Source organism: Berghia stephanieae, chromosome 7, assembly GCF_034508935.2.
Source record: "Berghia stephanieae isolate SIO BIC M18660-M18661 chromosome 7, UCSD_Bste_1.3, whole genome shotgun sequence".
NCBI classification, from domain to species: Eukaryota; Metazoa; Mollusca; class Gastropoda; order Nudibranchia; family Aeolidiidae; genus Berghia; species Berghia stephanieae.
The window spans coordinates 1,804,449-1,827,775 of NC_088366.1; the positions used below are offsets into that span (position 1 = coordinate 1,804,449).

The window sequence follows — 23,327 nt, forward strand, 5'->3', positions numbered from 1 at the left end:
CCCCTCAGCTCTCATTCGTCTTTAATATTTCAGTCATCGTGTTTTCTTGACAAAGGGGCAACCAGACATGCCCACATCGTTTGCCTTTGATAATCAAGTAGAAACTTCCATTCCATTTGACTGACTATTGCTGTTTCTTCTATAGGGAATGAGATTAGCGGAAGAGTAGCGTCCCTTGATTGGACGTCACCCATAGTCTGTGACGTCACCGGCGGAAAAGTTATTAGAGAGAGAACGTCATGTTGGTTGTGCGCATGCGTCTTTCGTCCGCTAGGGTGACGTCCAATCAAGGGACGCTACTCTTCCGCTAATCTCATTCCCTATCTTCAAGCAACAACATTCTCATCGTTTATAATAGGAGCACAAAGAACAAGTAGCTGATTGACAACGTGATTTTTTTTCACACTTCATCTTTAGGACAGACAAATCTATTTTCAAAAAAACGATGTATTATACTAAAAGTGCACGCCTATTTGTGTTTTCTCTGGTGCTTCTGTTACACGGTCACGTGACAGTCCTCATGTCTATGAGTACGAGTCCTACGGGAAGCCTCTGGAAAAAGATAGAGGACGAGACCAAGAGTGAATACAGGATACATTCAATCGGGGAAGGATGGACGTCCGGATCTGCCCTTGGCTGCGTGATGAGTTGTCTCATCCAATTTGAAAACTGCCTAACCGTCACGTATAATGAATCGTCTGGTCATTGCACCCCGGGAGATTGGATTGGCAAAGGTCACGGGTCATCCAACCTTCCGTCAACGGTGTCTGTTTTTTACAGGTTAAGTGGGGACAACTCTTCCATGAATAATGGTCTTTACGTGTCCAGAGAAAAAGTGAGTCAATCCGAGGCAAAGAAACTCTGTATTAAAATGGCAGGACGGTCGTTAGTGACGATAAAAGACAAGAAAACTTTCGAAAATGTTGTCAAGGTACGTGGCGACAGTAGACAAGAATCACTTAGTGCCTGGGTTGGCCTGGAAGATGTTTATAAAAACAGATCCTTCTACTGGCCGGATGGGGAGCTGTTCGATTCGCAGTCACGGTTTGGAAAAACCATGTGGGATAAACCCGAGCAGAAAATAGAAAATACCCATTGTGTCTTGCTCATGCACACAGGAAAACTGCGCCAAGTTTCTTGCAACCTTCAGTGTATTTATGTCTGTGAGATTTAACTCCAACTCGATGACTGTCAACCATAGTCTCAAAACTGTCATCTGCATTTTTTGCCAAATTGGGACCTAAAATTTGCCCCCCCCCCCCCCCCCAAAAAAAAAAAAAATTTGCCAAGAAATTTGCCAAAAAGACCAAAATTTGCCAATAAATTTGCCGCACTTTGGGTCCTTATTTGAAGATTTTTTGACGAAACGATCCATGACTGAAGTTGGAAGTGTATTTGACTTGAGAAATGAAATGACTGTGAATAGCGTTGTTACAAAGATTTTAAAGGATCATTATCCGTAGAGAGTAGCTTCCTTTGGTTTGGGCCCAGGCAAAGCTGCAACATTTCTCAAGTTTCGCACTTTTTTCTCTCGTTATTTTGTTTTCGCTTCTTTTTTTCTCCCAAAATTTGCCACGCGATTTGCCAATTTTCCCAAAATTTGCCACGATTTGCCAATTTTGGGAAATTTGCCAAAATTTGCGGACCGCCCTGATATTTGCGGCCGCAAAAAATGCAGATGACAGTCATAACGGTAAGACATCGCCAGGAACAGATTTGTAACACTGGCTATATTCCATTATGTAATTCCTATGATATCAGTGGTGATTAGGATAGGCAACATTCAAGTTCTATAATTGTTTTGGGTTGAGGCCATTGTTGTCATGGGATATACAACTCTGCCTTGGTTTGGCTGTATTCCAATGACAACAAGGGGCCCATAATAATTCGGGTCATCAGACTTGTAACCATGTGCACGTCGAGCTACTGGGTCACACAACGTTCTTCAATTTTCAAGCCAAGATTTAATCTTTTTTTAAAAAAATAAGAATCCTTTAACTTTTATTATCTTTGGGTTTTTTTTTTCCACAACGCTTGACATTGACAATTGGATTCAATAGTTTGATGTCACGTCGCCCAGCAACGGCGAGCAGCGTGCTTCTAAACAAAGAAAATTGGTACTTTTTATTCTTCATGCTGGCTAGATCTTTTCATATGTCATGTGATCAGAATGTATAAAAGTCAAAACATGGTCATATTTATAATGTTTTTCTCCTCTGGATACACTTTTATGCTCGTCCGAGAAATATTTCATAAAGGCGTCCGCCATGTTTCCGATAGTTTAGAGCCAGTTACTAAGTTACTATGCCTCATTAAGAGGGAAGTGACATCATGACTGTTGAAGCCAATTATCAGTTGACACAACAGGAAAAAATCAGATTAAAGACTGAAGCAACACCCAAGCCATATATTTGTTTATTGTCAATTTTTCCCAGAATCCAAATTTGGTGTTCGATGCTATTTACATAAATGAAGATCGTACCAGCCTGCCATTGGTCGATCCAGTCAATACACAGTGAACATTTCTTTATCTTTTGCCAAACACTTCTCAAAAGCACACAATGTTTGGTGGAATTCCTTATGTCTCAGTTGGTACAAAATAGCTTCACAAGAAAAAGGACTTGTATCGGCCTTGGGTAGTCCAATTTTTTTTTTTGACTCCTTGTCCAACAGCAGTGATTGGGAAGCTGGGTCTGTTGATATGGTGGAGCATACTTTGCGAAAGACTAGCATCCAATCATAGGGTAACAAGCAATTGCCATTGTCAACTGAAGACTGTTGGAAAGCAGAATAAACGTTGGATCTATAGGCCTTATGGCTGCATAGGACGAATACTGCATGGGACAAATTCGAGAGCTGGCTGTGGTGTCAGATCAAAGTATGAAAAAGGAGTTTATGAAAGAATAATACAAGTTCTAATCATCCTGCATCGACAAGGATTGAACCTAAGACCTCCTGTCAACCAGTCAGACGTGTAACGGGAACCATTTCACCATACCTTAATGGCACACATCTGACCGTTATTCAGGAGGCCTAAGGTTCAATCCCCAGTCAAGGGAGGATGACTTCAACCTGTATTTTTTCTTTCTGTCTTGCATGGCCCTGTTTCATACACACCTTTAAAGATGTCCATCTTACACTTACACTGGTTCCTGTCCCTTCATTTGTCTTATTGTTTGTTTTAAACAGTTTTACGGCGATCGTGACAAATTTTTGTCATTTCAGCGCCAGGAAAAAGGAAGAAAATGGGATTGTCATAACATTCTAGATGTACACAAGAGAATAAGTAAGGGAGATCACCTAAAAGTCTCATCCAGACATAAGCTCAAGATGCCACTAAGAGGTATACACTCAAATGTTTACAAACCATTGTTCAAAACAAAAATATATCATTATTATAACAGAGATTATCTACAAGGGAAAAAATATCCTCTCCAAAAACTATAACTATACATCTGACTGTTTCCCTACCAGTCAAGGACTCCAGCCGGGCCAGAACAATACAAAGTAATCTCATTCCAAGAAAAAAACAGAAAGTAAATTGGAAAACAGATAGAGGGATAGCAGACACCGTAAGAAACATCCTAGCCACAAAAAAAAAACCCAGTCAGGGTAGACAGGAGGGAGGGGGGGGGGGGGGTCAGAAAATAATACCAACTTCGCCTGGGATCAACCTCTGTCGACCTATGCGTGTGAAGCAAGTGTTCTACCACCTAAGCTATGAGGATCCCAATCCTTGGACGAGTTCAGACACAAAACCAATGTCACTGATCGTTTATAAAAAGAGTCGCTAAATTGAAAAGTGAATGAAAATTTCGCAAAAAAAAATTTTTTTAATTAAAAATAAATAATAGCAAAACAGCTACAGACCGCGGATATCAAGGAAATACCAAGGAAGGAAAAAGAAAAAAAAATGTTCATGATCCCAAATCAACAGGGACTTGGGTGTATTTCTGTGACATGATGGAAAATGATGTGAGATGAACAAATAGTCACAGTAATAGATATCAATATGGATTAAATACATCCAAAATATATGTGACAAATCATTTGGTTTTGAAGATAGATAAGTCAGTCTTTGATGTGAAACTAACAACAATATGGACAACATAGGTAGAATAGTAACAATACAAAACAACATTGGTATTATAAAATACTTATAAATAACATTTTTCTCTGTAATCAATTATCACATAGAGGAAATCTATATTCATCATGATGCAGGTGCGTGGCAAAATGGGTTTTTGTTGTTGTTTTTTTTTTTGCATGAGTTAAGAATCAAATATTTCTTTAATGCCTTTTAGATTGTATCAATGTGCCAAACAAAAATAACATTGATGCATAGGAGGAAAGCTAGAACATTATAGACAAATGGTTCATCTGTACATGTACCACATGAGTTTTGTTTGGTTGTTTTTAAGGGTTTTACGGCGCTTGTAACACATTAAGGTCATATCAGCGCCACTAAAAAGGAAGAAAATGGGATAGTAAAAAGTTTTAGAATTACAATTAAAGCACATAAGAAAAGTTAAGACAAAGGGGAATTGGTTCAAATAGAAAAGAAGGGAGAGACAAAATGTATCTTTTCCATAGAGAGGATATATGGCTATTTGAACTTGTAAATTTTACCAACTTCAGTTGACACCACATAAGTTGATGACACTTTACATGATTTTTGTCCTCAAAAGACATAAAGATAAGTAAAAAAAATATGAACTCCTTGACAATGCGTGAGACAAATACATCTGCCAGTCAGGCTAAGTTACACTTGAAGACACACCAGACAAATCTGTCCTATGGAGTTTTCATCTAGTTTGCTATCACAGCCTTACTCATTGATATAAGAGCGAAAAATAAATATTGTCCACTTATTGATTTTTTTCGTTTACAGTTTGGTTTCATGACTATCATGTAACAACTATACAACAATAGCTTTCACAATATCCATAGTATTGTTTGTTTTGTTTGGTGATAGTGACAGGGGTTTTATAGCTCTAGCCACATTATTAGGTCATTTTAGCACCAGTGAAAAGGAGGATGATAGAGGAAAAGTTGAAGATCTGAAGTAAAAAGCACCAAAGAACAATCAAGACAAAGGATACTTTCAAAAAGGCAACATAAGATTGTAGGAATTCATCCATCCATGAACCTGTTTTGGTTTACCGGCCCTGACGAAGAATCCCACTAGGAAGAATACACTCGATTTTTTACAGAGTACAATATATTTAAAACCAAAAATCATGATAGTACATGACATAACAAAGAGATGATTTACAATGAAAAAAATAGCCTCACCCTAAAAAAGTAACTAAACATTTGTTGGTTGATTCCCTCCCAGCTAGAGACATCCCCAGGACCTGGCAAAAACTGATCAATCTCAACCCAGAACCAAGACAGAGAGCAACGTGGAAAGGGAAAACCGTTATGGAGGATAGAAGACAGCATGTGACCTTTCTACACCCCATGGAAGGTCAGAATATTCATCAGAACAATGATGGAAATAAAGTAATCCCAGCCAACTTCAACATGTGTCAGTATCAAATTCCCAACACCATTTGCTTTCTAACATTACATTTCATACAATAAACTTTGGACCAAACAAAGAAAACACAGTATGTTCATGAAGAAAAATGGTTCATCTTCTTTCAGAGCTATTTTTGATTTGCAAGATTATTTCAATGGCAAAGTCCATACCAATAATATCGGTGTTAGTAGTGAATGAAGATTTGTGTATACTGAGATAGTCGTGGTGAGGGATGAGTGGATTCATTCCAAGTTGGACAATCAATACTGTGTGTGTTTGTTTGGTTGTTTTTAAGGGTTTTACGGCACTTGCAACACATTAAGGTCATATCAGCGCCAGTAAAAAGGAAGAAAAAGAGATAGTTATAAGTTCTAGAATTACAATTAAAGCACCCAAGAAAAAGTAAGACAAAGGGGAATTGGATCAAATAGGGAACAGATGTAGATTCCAAGAGCACACTATCAAAGTACATAGTTTGAGATCACCTAAAAGTTTCAGCAGACACAAGCACAGGTCCTCACAAGGAGGAATACACTCAAATATTTACAAATCATATTTTACATGTAGACAAAAATAATACAGTACATAACCGAGACATGATTTACAAGAAAAAAAATATCATCTCCCAAAACTAACTATATATTCGACTGTTTCCCTCTCAGCCAGGGTATCCGGCCAGGGCCAGGACAAAACCCAAGTAATCTCATTCCAAGTCAAAGACAGAAAGCAAGTTGGAAAACAGATATAGGGGGATAGAAGACACAGTAAGTACCTCCCTGCCCACTATGGGAGGATCAATACTGTAGTGTGACAACATTGGTTAGAAGTTTGATAAAATACAATAGAATGTTGTATATGTATAATCTAATTGTATCACATACGACACACATGATGTCATCAACAAGATAAAATCTATTTCTAGGTGTTGAATGGTGACACTTGAATGGTGACACGTGTGTCATACCAATCTATAATGTTTATATGGTAGGGGGCCCGAATTTCGACACTGGTCGTCAAGTCGACACTCTTAGAGAGCCTGCTTTCAAGCCTGTTTTTCACCTAAATTTATGTTTTCGGACATAAAAACATTGATCCTGCTTTCAAGCCTGTTTTTCACCTAAATTTATGTTTTTGGACATAAAAGAAATACACACCTAAGGACCAACTATCTCATTTTATGTCATGAGTTATCATTTTACTGAGTTAATAATATAATACATTGAAATAAGACAGAGAAAAGAGCAGTGGATCTTTTTTCCCCAAGTTAGTTTGTTTTTGTTTTTAAGGGTTTTACGGCGCTTGCAACACATTTAGGTTATATCAGCGCCAGTAAAAAGGAAGAAAATGGGATAGTCCAAAGTTCTAGAATTATAATTAAAGCACCCAAGAGAGAGTAAGACAAAGGGGAATTGGGAACAAATAGGGATCAGATGTAGATTCCAAGAGCATACCATCAATGTACTTAGCTTGAGATCACCTACAAGTCTCATCCGGACACAAGCACAAAATCCAACCAAGAGGAATACACTCAAATGCTAACATTATACATTGAAAATAACAAATATAATAATACATAACAGAGAGATGATTTACAAGGAAAAAAATATCATCTCTCAAAACAATAACTATGCATTTGACTGTTTCCCTCCCAGCCAGGACTCGGGCCAGGGCCAGGACAAAACCAAGTAATCTCATTCCAAGACAAAGACATCCCCAAGTTAGGATATGCCACTGCATGTGTAGAACTCGTGATGTACGTGTCGAAATAAGGGCCACCATCAGAAAAAAATTACACACCTCAAAAAATAAAAATTGCGAGCGTAAATGGAAATGTAGAATATATTAATTTATCTGATATTAAAGAAAAATCATATATTTATTTGATGGTACAAACTGCACGATGATATCTTGAAAACAAAACGAGCAGCAAAGTTTTACACAAAGCACACCAAAATCAAGGTCACAGGGTGTATAAATTCAGGCACCCAACCTTACATCAATGGTCATGTGTTTTAATCAAGATAACAAAATGTATCAAATAATCAATGGTATCACACGCCGTGTCAATGACGACGCCTATCAAAGTCTTCCTGTTCCTCTTCCCAATCTCTCTCATTGTCTTCATCCTCATCCCAGTGGGCAGCCATGCCATCGGCAGCACCAGGAATTTCATCAGGACCACGAAGGTCTGTCAACAAGGCTCTCATTGCATCCATGATGGCATTGACACTGTGTTGGATTTGGTGGGGGATGGCCTGGGCTCCTTCCTCCTCTCCTCCTGCAGCAACGGCCATAGCTGGCTCTGGAGGGGCCTGGGACAATGTATAAATATAATATTCAATTCATTACAGTATATATTGACAGGCATAGACGGTTGACTGATCCAGATCTATATATAGATGTGCAATGTATCTATTCCAACTGGACATACAGAGACCTTTTTTTTTTTTTAACGTCTAATTGGACTTTACATCAACTATAGTGAAGCACTTTGGGAGAATTTATTGGATATTGTGGTATATAAAGTTCCTGGTTGTGTCTTTGGGTAAGGCACTTAACACACATTACCCCATATGTATCACGTGTGAAGGAGTCCCTGGCTATAGGCAGAGACAGAGATTGTAAGAGTTAGTACAAAAAGGATGACTGACAGGCGACATGAACTGGATGAAATGGAAATGTGATCCCATACAGCCTGTTGGGGCAATAAATGAAACATTGTGAAGCTTATAAGGCATGGTAAATCTGTGGACATGCGCGACATAAATGTTCATATTTATTCAACACGATGACCCCAAACCAGCCATTTGAAAATAAAGTCACAGGTTTCAAATCTTTTTACAAACCGTGGGTAACCTTAATCCATCGATATCTAAAGGAAAAGTTTTCCCACCCCAACAAAAGCAGTGTTCTAAATCACAGTACAATATTGTCACATTGTGACAGTACACAGTATTCAAATTTTGATAAAGATCTGGAAAAGGTGTGTATGACACGTAGAAAGAAAATTTCTAGGAAAAAAAAAATCAGCCTGCCTTTAATTTTGCCTCAAGGCAGGCTGATCTTTGGGATGTTTATTTTCTTTCTACTTTGTCTATCACTCTGTCATACACACTTTATTCAGATCTTTGTCTTACATCAGTGCCTGCTCCTTAAGGGGGTATGCAAGGCTAATTTTTGCCCGATACCAAAATTGAGTCATTGACATTTTTGGGTACTTGAACTATTCAACTTTCGATTTTTTCCATTTATACCACTGAAAAGAATTTTTAAATTACTTTTTAAAACGATTTTTCAACCCCTATGCTTATACAATGTTCATCAAAAAGACCCCTTCTTATGAACAAAAACTCCTTAGCAACAAAGGTTTCTATCAAAGTAGTATCCACATGTTATACATCATTAGAAATCAAATAAAATACCTGAAATTATAGTATCGAGTATGAAAAACAATTATCTCCCAGCATTTGGTAATTTCTGTTTTGAATCAGAGTGGATCCATCTAAAAATAGTTTTAAAATGTTTTCTTCTCTAACTTTAACGGCTATTTTCTCAGTTCGTCTCTTTTTTGCCCATACAAAAGTTAACTCTTCCCACAGTGTTCAATATACAATCTTGAAACTTGGAGATTTTGTGGACAAGACATATTGTCTAAAAAAACACCCAAGATTATTTCGATATTTTAATAACTTTTTTTAAAGATTTTTTTTTTCTCTAAAAATTCCCAAATTTCAAGATTTAAAAACTTTCCATCAGTAAATCAGCCATAACTGAAAACCCTACGCCCTATCTCTTAAAACTTGGGTCATTTTTTAGATAATAGAACAAACTAGATACATGCCAAATTTTATTTCAATAGAAGCCTGGGTTTTTGAGCCTTTGCCTTTTTAAAAAATCAAGATGGCCGCCAAACAATTTTGGTTTCCAAATCAATGGATGATTTATTTCAATTTATAATTTCTATTTTTAAAGTCCTTATGCCAATTACTATCAAGTACAATAAGTTTCATCAATATAAGTGTAAAATGGGAGATTTTAGTCGATACCCCCTTAATTTGTCACTCACATTTTGGTCGTACGTAGGCAGTAAGGATTCCAGCAGGAGGCCAAGCATGTTCCGTTGTCTGGTTTCTGGCCCTCTACTTGTTTGCTGGCTGGACCTGTAGACAAGCATGTATTGAATGTGAATATATATATATATATATATATATATAGACTCCAACACAAACACCCATACCCTACATAATGAATCACTAATACAATGAAGGACAATCAATAATTTTACAAATGGACCATCAAAATTTCCACATTGAAATAATCTCAGCAGGATTCCCTCTAGAAAGACACACAAGTTATGACAGGAGCAGCATGGCTCAGCACTATGGTCTTTGCCTTGTAGCCAAAAGGTACTGAGTTTAACCACCTGTGACGTGGTGTGGCCTTGACTAAGTCACCTCACCCTAGCTCACTTTGAGCACTGCATTGTGGCTAAGGCCTGGGTTATTCCATACTTTGCTTGGAATGGACCCAAAAGACAATTTTTTATTTTAACTACATATTCATGACAACATTATTCCCATAAAACTATAACAACAACAAAGGGGTAATTTACAAAGATCAAAATACATCATTTCCTCCCTTATTGCATACAAAGAATGAGGACAGTTTTAGATATTTTATCAGAAGGCGGACGGTTGTATGTATTTTGGTTTTGAAGGGTTTTAAGGCACTTGTGGCACAGTTAGGTCATTTCAGTGTCAGTAAAAAGGAAGATAACTGAATAGTTTTTAAAAAATTCTTGTTTTCCAATTAAAAGCACAAAAAAGTAGGATAAAGGGGATTGGTTCAAATACCAAACAGAAGGATATTCCAAGAGTCTGGATTCAGTGTACAAAGTTTGAGATCACCTAAAAGTATCATCCAGGCAAAGGCATAGGATCCAACCAAGAGGAAGACATCAAATGTTTACAGAATATATTCAAAACTTAAACTAAAACAATACACAACAGAGAGATGATCTACAAGGAAAAATATACCCCTAAAAATTAATACTATACATTTGACTGTTTCCCTCTCAGCCAATGACTTCGGCCAGGGCCAGGACAGGCCAAGTAATTTCATTCCAAGACAAGGAGATAAAGTAATCTGGAAATGCAAGACATACAGATGGAATAAGAGACGCAGCAAAGGTGACCTTTCCACCCACCATGGGAGGTCAAAAGAACCCAACCACAGCAGACGTTTGTAAATAGTGTATAAAACATGCCAGTACTGTAAATGTGATAAACATCCCCATGACCTACTGACCTTGTACGACTGGCCGTGTAGCTGGTGATGGAATCGGATGGCGGAAATGGATCTGTCACCACCAGGTGGTTGGGGTCAAGGTTATGGACAGACTGAAATAGATTAGAAGATAATCAACTCTTATTACTGTCATCATCAGGTGGTTGGGGTCAAGGTTATGGACAGACTGAGGGGTCAGGGTTATGGACAGACTGAGGGGTCAAGGTTATGGACAGACTGAAATAGATTAGAAGATAATCAACTCTTATTACTGTCATCATCAGGTGGTTGGGGTCAAGGTTATGGACAGAGTGAGGGGTCAGGGTTATGGACAGACTGAGGGGTCAAGGTTATGGACAGACTGAAATAGATTAGAAGATAATCAACTCTTATTACTGTCATCATCAGGTGGTTGGGGTCAAGGTTATGGACAGACTGAGGGGTCAGGGTTATGGACAGACTGAAATAGATTAGAAGATAATCAACTCTTATTACTGTCATCATCAGGTGGTTGGGGTCAAGGTTATGGACAGACTGAGGGGTCAAGGTTATGGACAGACTGAAATAGATTAGAAGATAATCAACTCTTATTACTGTCATCATCAGGTGGTTGGGGTCAAGGTTATGGACAGACTGAGGGTCAAGGTTATGGACAGACTGAAATAGATTAGAAGATAATCAACTCTTATTACTGTCATCATCAGGTGGTTGGGGTCAAGGTTATGGACAGAGTGAGGGGTCAGGGTTATGGACAGACTGAGGGGTCAAGGTTATGGACAGACTGAAATAGATTAGAAGATAATCAACTCTTATTACTGTCATCATCAGGTGGTTGGGGTCAAGGTTATGGACAGACTGAGGGGTCAGGGTTATGGACAGACTGAAATAGATTAGAAGATAATCAACTCTTATTACTGTCATCATCAGGTGGTTGGGGTCAAGGTTATGGACAGACTGAGGGGTCAAGGTTATGGACAGACTGAAATAGATTAGAAGATAATCAACTCTTATTACTGTCATCATCAGGTGGTTGGGGTCAAGGTTATGGACAGACTGAGGGGTCAGGGTTATGGACAGACTGAGGGGTCAAGGTTATGGACAGACTGAGGGGTCAAGGTTATGGACAGACTGAAATAGATTAGAAGATAATCAACTCTTATTACTGTCATCATCAGGTGGTTGGGGTCAGGGTTATGGACAGACTGAGGGGTCAAGGTTATGGACAGACTGAAATAGATTAGAAGATAATCAACTCTTATTACTGTCATCATCAGGTGGTTGGGGTCAAGGTTATGGACAGACTGAGGGGTCAGGGTTATGGACAGACTGAGGGGTCAAGGTTATGGACAGACTGAAATAGATTAGAAGATAATCAACTCTTATTACTGTCATCATCAGGTGGTTGGGGTCAAGGTTATGGACAGACTGAGGGGTCAAGGTTATGGACAGACTGAAATAGATTAGAAGATAATCAACTCTTATTACTGTCATCATCAGGTGGTTGGGGTCAAGGTTATGGACAGACTGAAATAGATTAGAAGATAATCAACTCTTATTACTGTCATCATCACGTGGTTGGGGTCAAGGTTATGGACAGACTGAGGGGTCAAAGTTATGGACAGACTGAAATAGATTAGAAGATAATCAACTCTTATTACTGTCATCCTCACGTGGTTATTTAAGTACGATTCAGTTCTGGCAAATGATGGAATTATTTTGGTGTTATGGTCCTGTGTTTTTAGATTTTCTTGCTGCTAGATTATGGTCTTTGTTAAATAAAACAAAATAATTTAGTGGAAACTTTTTTGGAACATTTTTGCTTTATCTTTCATCCTTTATGTTTTACAGGTGTCAAGGCCGAGTGTTGAGACAAGATTTGATGCGCTGGTAGCTTGTGACATATTATTTGTTATGCACATTAAACCACCTGCATTGGGAAATTAAATTCCAGCTTCCATCCATTTTATTATTATTTATTTCTTCTAGTTTCAAGCGACATTTACGTTATACCTTATGAGTGAGAAGAAACTCAACACTTCAATCAAAGTAAAACACACAAAAAACAACTTACACGTGGCATCCCCAAGCCAGAAACCTCACAAAGTAAGTAATGGCGAAGCAAACATTGACTGGCCCCTTTGAATCGAGCTTCTCGTCTGTATTGATTAGAATTTATAAAGAAAAATGTATGTCAAGCATGTACTGGTATGATGTCAGTCTGTAAGAACGGAACATAGCCATGATATCCAACTCCTACCATGGAAGTGTCATACAGGTGAATTGGAGAAATAACATTTTAATATTAATAACAATTGGGGCATCTGCAATCAGACTTGTCACATGTGTTTAGATCACATGACTATTCCAGCCAAATAATGGAATTGTGGTTGATCACAAGGGCAGGGGAGGGGTTGAGTTTTTATATAAGTGAAAAAAAAAAAAAAGAAAGGGAAATTTAAAGCACATAGCACTTGTACAGTTAAAGTGGACACCCTCCATATGGCAATGTCAAAGATTAAATGGATACCTAAACTGTACCTATATCCAATATCTGTTTGCTGTTCTATGTGTCAGGTGATATTCATTACAACCCTTGATATGCACAGGTTTTCCTCTGTTAAAATTTTAATTTCATTAAAGCGCTTAGAGTCTGGTGCCTCAGAGTTATAGCGCTATATAAGTTTTCAGCATTATTTCAGCATTAATAGTATCTTACAGAACAATTTTAACATTTAATATTTTTAAAATAAAGAATTTCAATAGTGGAAGAATGTATGTAATTAAAATTTGATTCTATGAGACGCAGCTAGAGGAATAAATGTAAACATGCATAAGGGAAAGAACAACTAAACAAAGCAGAAGAAAAAATAAATAAATAAAATTAAAAATAAGGGAGAAACATAAACATGGAAATGCGACATATCATTGTGCAAGAAAAATAAAAAACTAATCTTTTACAGATATCAGACCAATATAAGCAGTTCCTGTCTTTTTAAACATACAACAAAATTGCATGTCATCCTTTGGGTAGAACAACAGTCTGAGAGCTAAATTAGACCCAGTCACTTAATGGCTGATGAAGTCTTGAAGTCTTTTTTAAAAAACCCAACTTGATTCAAATCAAACCAGGTTTCTTGCCAAGAAAGTCAAATGTTCTACTAATCAAATTGCTTACAAATTGTATCTTATACCTCGGTAAGTTCCATACCTAGTGGCGTACAAATTGATTCTAAGATCCTGTTTCTTGTCTACAATCTTTAAGACTTCCAGTACATTCCTTTCAAGCCAAGCCATGACCTCTGGTTCCTTCCAACAGGAATAGCATCTCTCTACCACCATCTTCACAATGCGACCAAGCTCTGATTTCCTGGATAGACAGACAGCAGCTTTAATGTACAATTTAAAACAATAAACTATATTGAATTAGGTCAGGCTGAAAACAAGAAAACTTACTTGCTGTTCTTCTGAGGTAGAAAATAATCTTGCATTAGGCAAAAAATACTATTAAAAAAACAATGAGGATTGGTAGAAAGTGGTTGTTTGATTTTTAGGGGTTTTACAGCAATTGCGACCTATAAGATTATCAGTGCCAGCAAAAAGAAAGATGATAAAGGAAAAGTTGTAGATCTGAAGTTAATAAAAGCACCCAAACAAAATGAAGACTAGTTGACTGGTTCAAATAGGGAACAGTATGAGATTCCAAGAGAAATACCTCTATGAAGGATACACTCAAATGTTTACAAACTACAATATATTATAATAGAACACAACAGAGAGATGATCTATAAGGGAAAAAACATCATCTAACAAAAAAAAAAAGAAAAGTCAGAAGACACAATTAACGCTATAAAGTAGTTTCGGATGAATTCAAATATTGGAAATAAAACAAAATATTTGTTTTGGTCTGCAGCATTTTTTAGGGAAGACATTTAGATAAATGTCATCCAGAACCCATCGCTTATCCCCCTTTGCCACTCGCAACTCTTTTTAGCTTCTTCCCTCTTAAAAAAAAATAATCTATTAGATGAGATGTATAAATATCTAATTATTACACAAATGTCTACGATTTCCCAATTGTAATCAAAATACCAAAACATTGATAGTTTATTTGTTCATATCATTTAATTGATCTACGAGTAAAACTGACCTTTTGTCACATTTTACCAAAATCACCAAATCATCTTAAATTATTCAAAATCCATAAAATCATCAAGAAATAAAAATAATACTAAATAAAACCTTTTGTCATCTGTGAGTTAAATCAATCTATAAATAGAATTTAAAACACACATTTCTATCCAAACACCATGAATAAATTACAATAAAACAAGTGATGAAAACATGTACTCTTCAAATCAAACAATGGATTCCCAACAAACTGATTCAATGTCAAATCTGCAACTTTGCATATAATTTCAAAATTGCAGTTAAAAGGGAGAAAAATGGGAAAACTAATCAAGCAGTCCCTGGGAGCCATCGGGCTTATGGAACAGGAGTTTATCCCAGTTTCTATCGTGTAAAACGGCCCATTGCAATTGCTTGCTACCCTTTGGATAGAATGCTAACTATCCATAAGTAATTTCCACCAGATCTAACAGAACCAGCTACCCAATCACTGCTGGGTGGACAGGGGGTCAGAAAAAAAATCTCAACTCCACCCAACATCGATCTCGATCCCCTGATGTGCAAAGCAAGTACTCTACCAACTGAGCTATTTTCAGCCAGTCATGAATCAATGAGATGAGATGAGATGGACATGCTACCATACTTACTCATTGTGTAACTCATTTGAGTTGAAAAATGGATGAGTATCCACTGTCTTGTCTGGTTGGACACTACACTTATCCAGTAACGGTTTCAACACCACTGGGTACATCAGTAGACGATCCTGAAGCTGGAGTGGGTGGAAACGATCATGTATAGATTACATTATCATTGTTGGTATTGTTGTGCTTTTATCATTATAATCATCATCATCATCATCATCATCATCATCATCATTATTATTATTATTATTATTATTATTATTATTATATTATTATTATTATTATTATTATTATTAAAATTATTATTATTATTATTATTATTATTATTATTATTATTATTATTATTATTATTATTATTATTATTATTATTATTTATTATTATTATTATTATTAATATTATTATTATTATTATTATTATTATTATTATTATATTATTATTATTATTATTATTATTATCATTATCACTATTACTATTCATAACGTGATTGAATTCTATATCATTTTATAGACAACAAACATTGTGAATCCATGGATAAGTTCTACATAACAAATAGATTGACAGTATTCACAGTTGTGTTGGCCTTCACACGATTTCAGATAGGATGTGATATGGAAATGTTTATATGAATTATTATTATTATTATTTTTTTTTTTCACTTAAAATTGATATTTATATTGTAAAGTGCCTAGAGCTTGTGTTTTACACGAGAATGAGCGCTATATAAATGTGTATTATTATTATTATTATATTATTGGGTTATAAACACAAGTTTTAGTCTAAGATTTTCATGAGTTTGGCAAGTGAAAATCCTAGATTTAAAAGTGTTTATAACCCAATAAATATTATTGCAGCTCTTCTCACCCAAAACCCTTCATAAAACGAGTTTTTAAAAAAAAAAAAAAAAAAGGAAAAAATCAAAATAATTTCATTGAGTTGAAAATGTCAACTGGAATATTTCTGTTGCTGTCTGCATCTATGTAGACTTGATCTAATGAGCATAGGTTGATGGGGCAGAACTATACTGGCCCTCTCTCTCTCTAAGGTTGTGTAATCAACTCATCACTGTTGACATAGATCACTGAGCACGATTGATGACTCATGATGGAGTATTTATAGATTGTTAACGCTTGCTTACATCACAAAGGAAATAATAGACAAGGAAATAATAGGGGTGTACTAATGTCAATACCATCTCATCTGCATCTTTGGTGTCTCCTTTCTTGTTACAGGCCGTGTAAAATAGAGCCAGGGGTACAGAAAGGGCAAAGTTCACCCTCTCCAAAACGGATGAAGGAGAATCCTAAAGAGGAAAATCACAAAGAGATAATATCTAAAAAAAAAAAAGACAATAAATTAGCTTAATATTTAGTTGTCAATGGAATTCTAAGTAGCCACATTTTAGACTAAAGCTTGAAAAAGGACATCCCTGATTTACACTGGCTACTTTGACAGTTTTTACAAGTTCAATCCGCTTCAAAATGTTTTATTATAAATAAGACATAAAATTCCCCTTCTTCAGTATCAGAGACAATTCTTCTTTTGAGTCTGCAGCGTGGCTCAGCCGATCACTCACCACTACGCTGTGTGGCCTTGAGCAAGTCACCTCATCTTAGCTCAATTTGTGGCACTGATGCCTGGGTTATTCCAGTCTTCCCTTGGAATAGACCCTAGAGACAAATTTCCCCTATGGGATGAATCAAGGGATTTTTATTCATTATATTAATCTTGAAAGTGAGTACAACGGGTTCAATTTGGTTCTCAAAGCAAAAAGACAAGATGTTGACAGTGAGGTTGGACAAGGGAATAGGAAAGCTTTATCAACCATGTTTAACATTGACCTTTGACATTTGTGACAAGACAAAACAGTGGACCACTGAGCCACGCCAAATCTCCCCAAATGGAGAAAAGCGATCCACTGGAAATTCCTAAAATGGGATATGAACCTCAGTTGCGTCAATATCAGTGCAATGCTTTATCTACATTGCCAACTAAACCCAATTATGACATGTACCATATGATTGTTGTTAGGAAATGAAAGAAGAAAGGCTTACCCTCGTCTCATGCCACAGACGGATAAGGAAATCATACTGGCCTGACCTCAGGGCAAAGAAGTCAATCAGATACATGGAGTTGAGGGGATCTACCTTGCGGTCCAGGCTGGGACAAAAACAATAAACAAACGCATAGAGTGACAAACAATAACAACACAAAAAACAAAAGATGGTGCCTTTTAGTTGAATGTTGAGAAACAGGCATGTGGTCTTGCCAAAATGACATTGTAACTGTTCCTCGTGTACTCTAGGCGTGACTGCTTTATGCTATGGATAGAAACAGATGCTGGCCTATATATACAAATATCAATACAAAACTCTATGGCAATGATGATTCCCTTCGGAGGACTGTGGAATTCATTTCCAGCTTTGATCTACTTCAGGGGAATGCAAGAAGTGCTCGAATATGTAGACCTAACAGGAAACAAACAAAAAGTCTGTAATCTTTTAAAAAAGAGCTTTTATTTTAAAATACAAAACGTGAGCATTTATATAGCGCAATATCTACTAAAAAAGCTCAAAGCGCTTTACAAAGGTTCCCTGACCAACAGCAACACGTAGCATGTAGAACAAGACATGATACCTGTTAGACGATATTACAATATTTTTCAGACAGGAAACGCTGTTAACGACCAGGTATTCATTTTACACCTGAGTACGGTGAGAGAATGTGAGTGAAGCGCCTTTTCCAAGGACTCAACTATGCGCTGAGCGAGGCTTGAACACAGGACCTTCCGATCAGAAAGCGAGTGTCATACCACAAGACCACACAGCTGCACTATGTATATCGTATATAGAGCAATGTCCACTAAACGTGCTCAAAGCCCTTTGAAGGGGGTCCAACACCTAACATTTAGGACAAGCCATGGGAAAATTGCATGGGACGATGGTATTGAAGCAACATGTACGATTCTCATTTCTTTTTCTTTTGTTGAAAACCAATCATTTTGATTTGACACAACAATATATTTTTTACATTTGATTTAAGCAATTTGAATTCAATTCATAACACTTTCCTGTCTGAGCTTTCATTGATCTATCACAAAAAGTGGATGTGGAGATTCTAGGAAGAAACAAATAAGGGAGAAGGCACTGGAGTAAAATAGAATCTGAAAAGGTGTGTATGGAACAGTGTCAGACAAAACGGAAAAAAAATACAAGAAAAAATCATCCCGCCTCCATTAAGGATCGAACATCAGATCTCTCGATTACTGGCAGGAGGTCTGAGGTCTTTTCCCTCAGTTGAGACAGGCGATTTTATTTTTTTTTGATGATTTTTTTTCTATTTTTTTCTTTCTGCTTTGTCGGACACTGCTTGCTAAACACAACTTACCGGTTCTAGACAGATTGTGTGTCTTTTATCTCTAAAAAAAAGAAATGACAATGACTATAATATTCTACAATACAACAGTAAGTAGAGTGAATGTAATGGTTACCTGAGAAGAAGTTTACAGAATTCAAAGGCAGTCCTGTAGCATCCTCTATTCCCAATGTTGAGAATGTGCTTGAAAAGGCAGATGTGTAATGCTCTGAAAGACATAAGAAATACAGAGTCCTTCAAAGCCATCACAATTTATCCTTGCAGCTGTAGTTTGAAGTGAACGGTAACAACTGCTTGTTAAATTCTGGATAGAACACTCGTCTATAGCAGAGTGCTTTCTGCAAAGTCTATTGTTAGATCCAGCAATTCAAACATAACATTGTTAAGTTGAGCTTATCTTCATTAAGCGAAGCTACAACTTCAAGGATTGAATTGGACACTGAGGCTGAAAAAAAAGACCTCCAGATCATACATAATACAGACTGAGTTGGATTCCCATGTGGTGAATGTAGCAATTATTGTCATATAGATGATACTGATGTGTTCAGTTGACAGTTACAGAACGCACCGTAATACAAAGTGTCCACTCATAATATATTATTTCTCTGCCCTCTATTTGGATTTTAACTGATGTATTAATGTTTTTATTGTTTTTGTTAATGGCTGGAGAAGAGTTTTTGATCCCAAAACGTTCCGTCTTATATTCATTTTTGTCCATTACTTTTTACAGTCCACAGCTTCTAGCAGCTTAGCAACATGTTAAATTAAATACTTTCTGAAAGATAATATCTATCAACCCCATCTTTTCATTTTCACCATTGTGCTCCAATGGAAATCTGTATGAATAATCCAGATAAATTGTTTGGTTCCCTCACCTGTTTTCTTGACGTTTGTATTCCAGTAGGGAATTGCCCGTTGCCATGTTAAACATGATATCAAATGCACTCTCTAAGCCATATAAGGCTTTCTCTGAGGAGGAGGAGAGACAAGAATGGAATTCAACCAATAATAAATTGAGCTTTTATATAGCGCAATATCCACTAAATGTGCCCAACGCACTTTACATGGGGTCTGGGCCAACAGCAACACTTCGCATGTAGGACGAGACATGACGCCTGTTAGGTGATATTACAATTTTTCCTACAGAGTCAACGCTGTAAACAGCCAGGTACTCATTTTACACCCGAGTACAGTGATAGAATGTGAGTAAAGAGCCTTTTCCAAGGACTCAACTATGTGCTGAGTGATGCTCGAACCCAGGACCTTTCGATCTGAAAGCGAATGCCATACCACAAAATAAAACTATATAAAATCAGACAAAGCAGTCAAAGTTAAAAGCAAAATAGAGCAAATCAGTTCCAAATAACAAACTTCATTAAGTCAGTGGTTGAGTACATTAGACAGAAGGAGGTTGGCTGTTCATTCAACCTTTGTCACTCAAGTGGAAGAAAGTGTGGTCACTGACCAGATAGAAAACAAGGAGTGAAAACTTTCCAAGCACTGTATTGTGTCCTTGTGAAAGACATTCTGACACAACACCAGCTCAGGCATCAATAAGTGATTTGTATTGTGAGAAATGGAAAAAGATGTGGCGGGGGTAAGGAGGAGGAGGTGCAAAAATAAAGATGATGATGATGATAATAATAATAATAATAATAATAATAATAATAATAATAATAATAATAATAATAATAATAATAATAATAATAATAATAATAATTATCATTAATATTATAATGATGATGATGATGTGATATGATGATGATAATAATAATAATAATAATAATAATAATAATAATAATAATAATAATAATAATAATAATAATAATAATAATAATAATAATAATAATAATAAAAGTAACAACAATGCACTGTATTTATTAAGCGCTCTACAGTACCACAAGGAAGTTCTCAGCACTCTACTGGTGTGTAAACACGTTAGTTTAGAAACAAAGTTTTAAGATGCTTTTTAAACATATCTTCAGATGAATATGTTGTAATAAGAGAAGATTTGATCTTACCAATACATTCTGCAGCCGTCCGGTGGTCTTCATTCATCCTATAAAACTCTGCCAGTTGGATGAGAGTATCAATATGGTAAGGATGACTTCTCAAAATATTCTGTAACAAGAAAGGTGACTTATTGATTATCCATCCAAACACCTTTTTCTTTACATCTTGATTTATTTTCTGTTGCATCAGCTATCCGATTTTAAGTCTTATAAATTCGGTGGTTTTGACCTACCAAAGTTTTCAACAACAACAACACTCACAACAACAACAAAAATCAGTTTTGTCTATTTCTTTCATGTGGATTTTAAAAACCAAACAAACCCAAAACAAGTAATAACAATAGATGTTATACTGTTGCCGTTCTCTGTACAAGTTATCGTTTTAAAATGCTTAACAAGAAATGTAGCTACCTTCAAACACATGAAAAAGATACACTAATGAGTAAAATAAAAGTTTTTCCATCAAACACCTCTCTAATTTTGAAGAAAAAATGAACTAAAAGAGGAATTTTTTATTTTTTTCAGATATAACTGCCAAAACAAAATCTATAGTATGATTGTCCACTGAGATCCATTCAAATTTAACTCTAAGGCCAAGTGTGTTCAACTATTCAATTTAAGACAAGCCAAATTATTTATCTTCAAGTTTGAATGGATTTCTTTATGAAAAAAAACAACAAAATCAAGAACCAACCTTGATTTTTTAAAAAATGATCACAAGTGAAAATAACCTTGAGCACATGTGAGGTGAAAAAAAAAATGGTCAGCTTGGTTGTGGTTCCCCTTTGTCTTCCTTTCTCTTGGGTGCTTTAATTGTAACTAGAAATACTTTTGTTACCCTACCCAAACACTTTTTCCCTTTACTGGTTGATTGATCTTTGTTGCATCAGCTCCGTTAAGTCCTAAAAACAAAACAAGAACCAACGATTTCCAAAAATGACATCATTGACAAAACCAAAGGCATTATGTAAAACAATGACGTTGGGAGGTTTTGTCTTCTTTCTTGTTTTATTTTCTAGACTTTTTACGATCGCTTCTACCTTTATGGCTATATGAGCCTAAAGGTGAACCTAAAATCGTAGAAAAAAGTCAAATACATAAACACCCACAAAGGTGTAAGGGAAAGTCAAGGGGGATTGTGGACAAATAGGGATCAGATGTAGATTCCAAGAGCAAACCATCAATGTACTATTTGAGATCACCTATAAGTCTCATCCGGACACAAGCACGAAAATCCAACAAAGAGGAATACACTCAAATGCTTACATTATACATTCAAAATAACAAACATAATAATACATAACAGAGAGAAGATTTACAAGGAAAAAATATCATCTCCCAAAACAATAACTATGCATTTGACTGTTTCCCTCCCAGCTAGGACTCAGGCCAGGGCCAGGACAAAACCAAGTAATTTCATTCCAAGACAAAGACAGAAAGCAAGTTGGAAAACAGATATAGGGGATAGAAGACACAGCAAGTACCTCCCTGCCCACTATGGGAGGTCAGAAACCCCACCCAGGAGGTGTTTGAGTGTAATAATAGAAATGTCAGCCACTTACAAAAATATTCTCAGGATTACCAGACTGGACGGCATCCTGATACAGGTACTGGGTCTCTTGGTACATGGACGAATGAACAAAGACAAAACCTTCGTCTCCTCCCAGACTCTTCATGCTCAACCCTACAGGAATCAAAGGAAAAGAATTACTTTATACTCCAACCTCTATTTTAACATTACAGCCTAAATAATTACAGAGATTGGCACAAATTTGTGTCTGAAAAAATTTTTAAAGTAAAAAAACCCCCCAAAACTAAACCAAAACAGAACCAAAAAAACCAAGACAGCCCCTACAAAAAAAAAACAAACAAACAGTTAGAGCAAGGAAAGAAGTAGAGGGGTGGTATAGTAAGAAAAGTTTTGTTTGTTTGTTTATTTTTAAGGGTTTTACGGCATTTGTAACACATTAAGGTCATATTAGCGCCAGTAAAAAGGAAGGAAATGGGATAGTAAAAACTTCTAAAATTACAATTACAGCACCTAAGAAAAAGTAAGACAAAGGGGAATTAGTTCAAATAAGGAACAGATGTAGATTCTAAGAGCATACCACCATCAGTGTACTTAGTTTGAGATCACCTAAATGTATCATCCTGAAACAAGCACGTGTCCCCACGAGGAGGAACACACTCAAATGTTTACAAAACATATATATGTAAACAATAAATAATACAGTGCACAACAGAGAGATTATTTACAAGACAAAAAAAAATCAACTCCCAAAAACTATACATTTGACTGTTTCTATTCCAGTTTGGGTATCCAGCCACGGCCAGGACAAAACCAAGTCATCTAACTTCAAGACAAA

General features: G+C 36.4%; 1 protein-coding gene across 1 annotated transcript in view; it reads right to left on the minus strand.

Moving 5' to 3' along the window:
• Positions 1-2,393: 2,393 nt before the first annotated feature.
• The window catches only part of LOC144976332 (ribosome quality control complex subunit TCF25-like), a 33,401-nt gene continuing 12,467 nt past the window's right edge, over positions 2,394-23,327 (minus strand). Inside the window, exons 7-18 of the mRNA XM_078920546.1 lie at positions 22,524-22,645; positions 20,971-21,070; positions 19,825-19,918; positions 19,065-19,157; positions 17,629-17,734; positions 16,767-16,877; positions 15,583-15,704; positions 14,019-14,177; positions 12,882-12,966; positions 10,832-10,923; positions 9,591-9,684; positions 2,394-7,836 (exon numbers count right to left, since the gene is read on the minus strand). Coding sequence (XP_078776672.1) covers positions 7,588-7,836; positions 9,591-9,684; positions 10,832-10,923; positions 12,882-12,966; positions 14,019-14,177; positions 15,583-15,704; positions 16,767-16,877; positions 17,629-17,734; positions 19,065-19,157; positions 19,825-19,918; positions 20,971-21,070; positions 22,524-22,645 — 1,427 coding nt within the window. The 3' untranslated portion in view covers positions 2,394-7,587. The remainder of the gene's footprint in view (positions 7,837-9,590; positions 9,685-10,831; positions 10,924-12,881; positions 12,967-14,018; positions 14,178-15,582; positions 15,705-16,766; positions 16,878-17,628; positions 17,735-19,064; positions 19,158-19,824; positions 19,919-20,970; positions 21,071-22,523; positions 22,646-23,327) is intronic.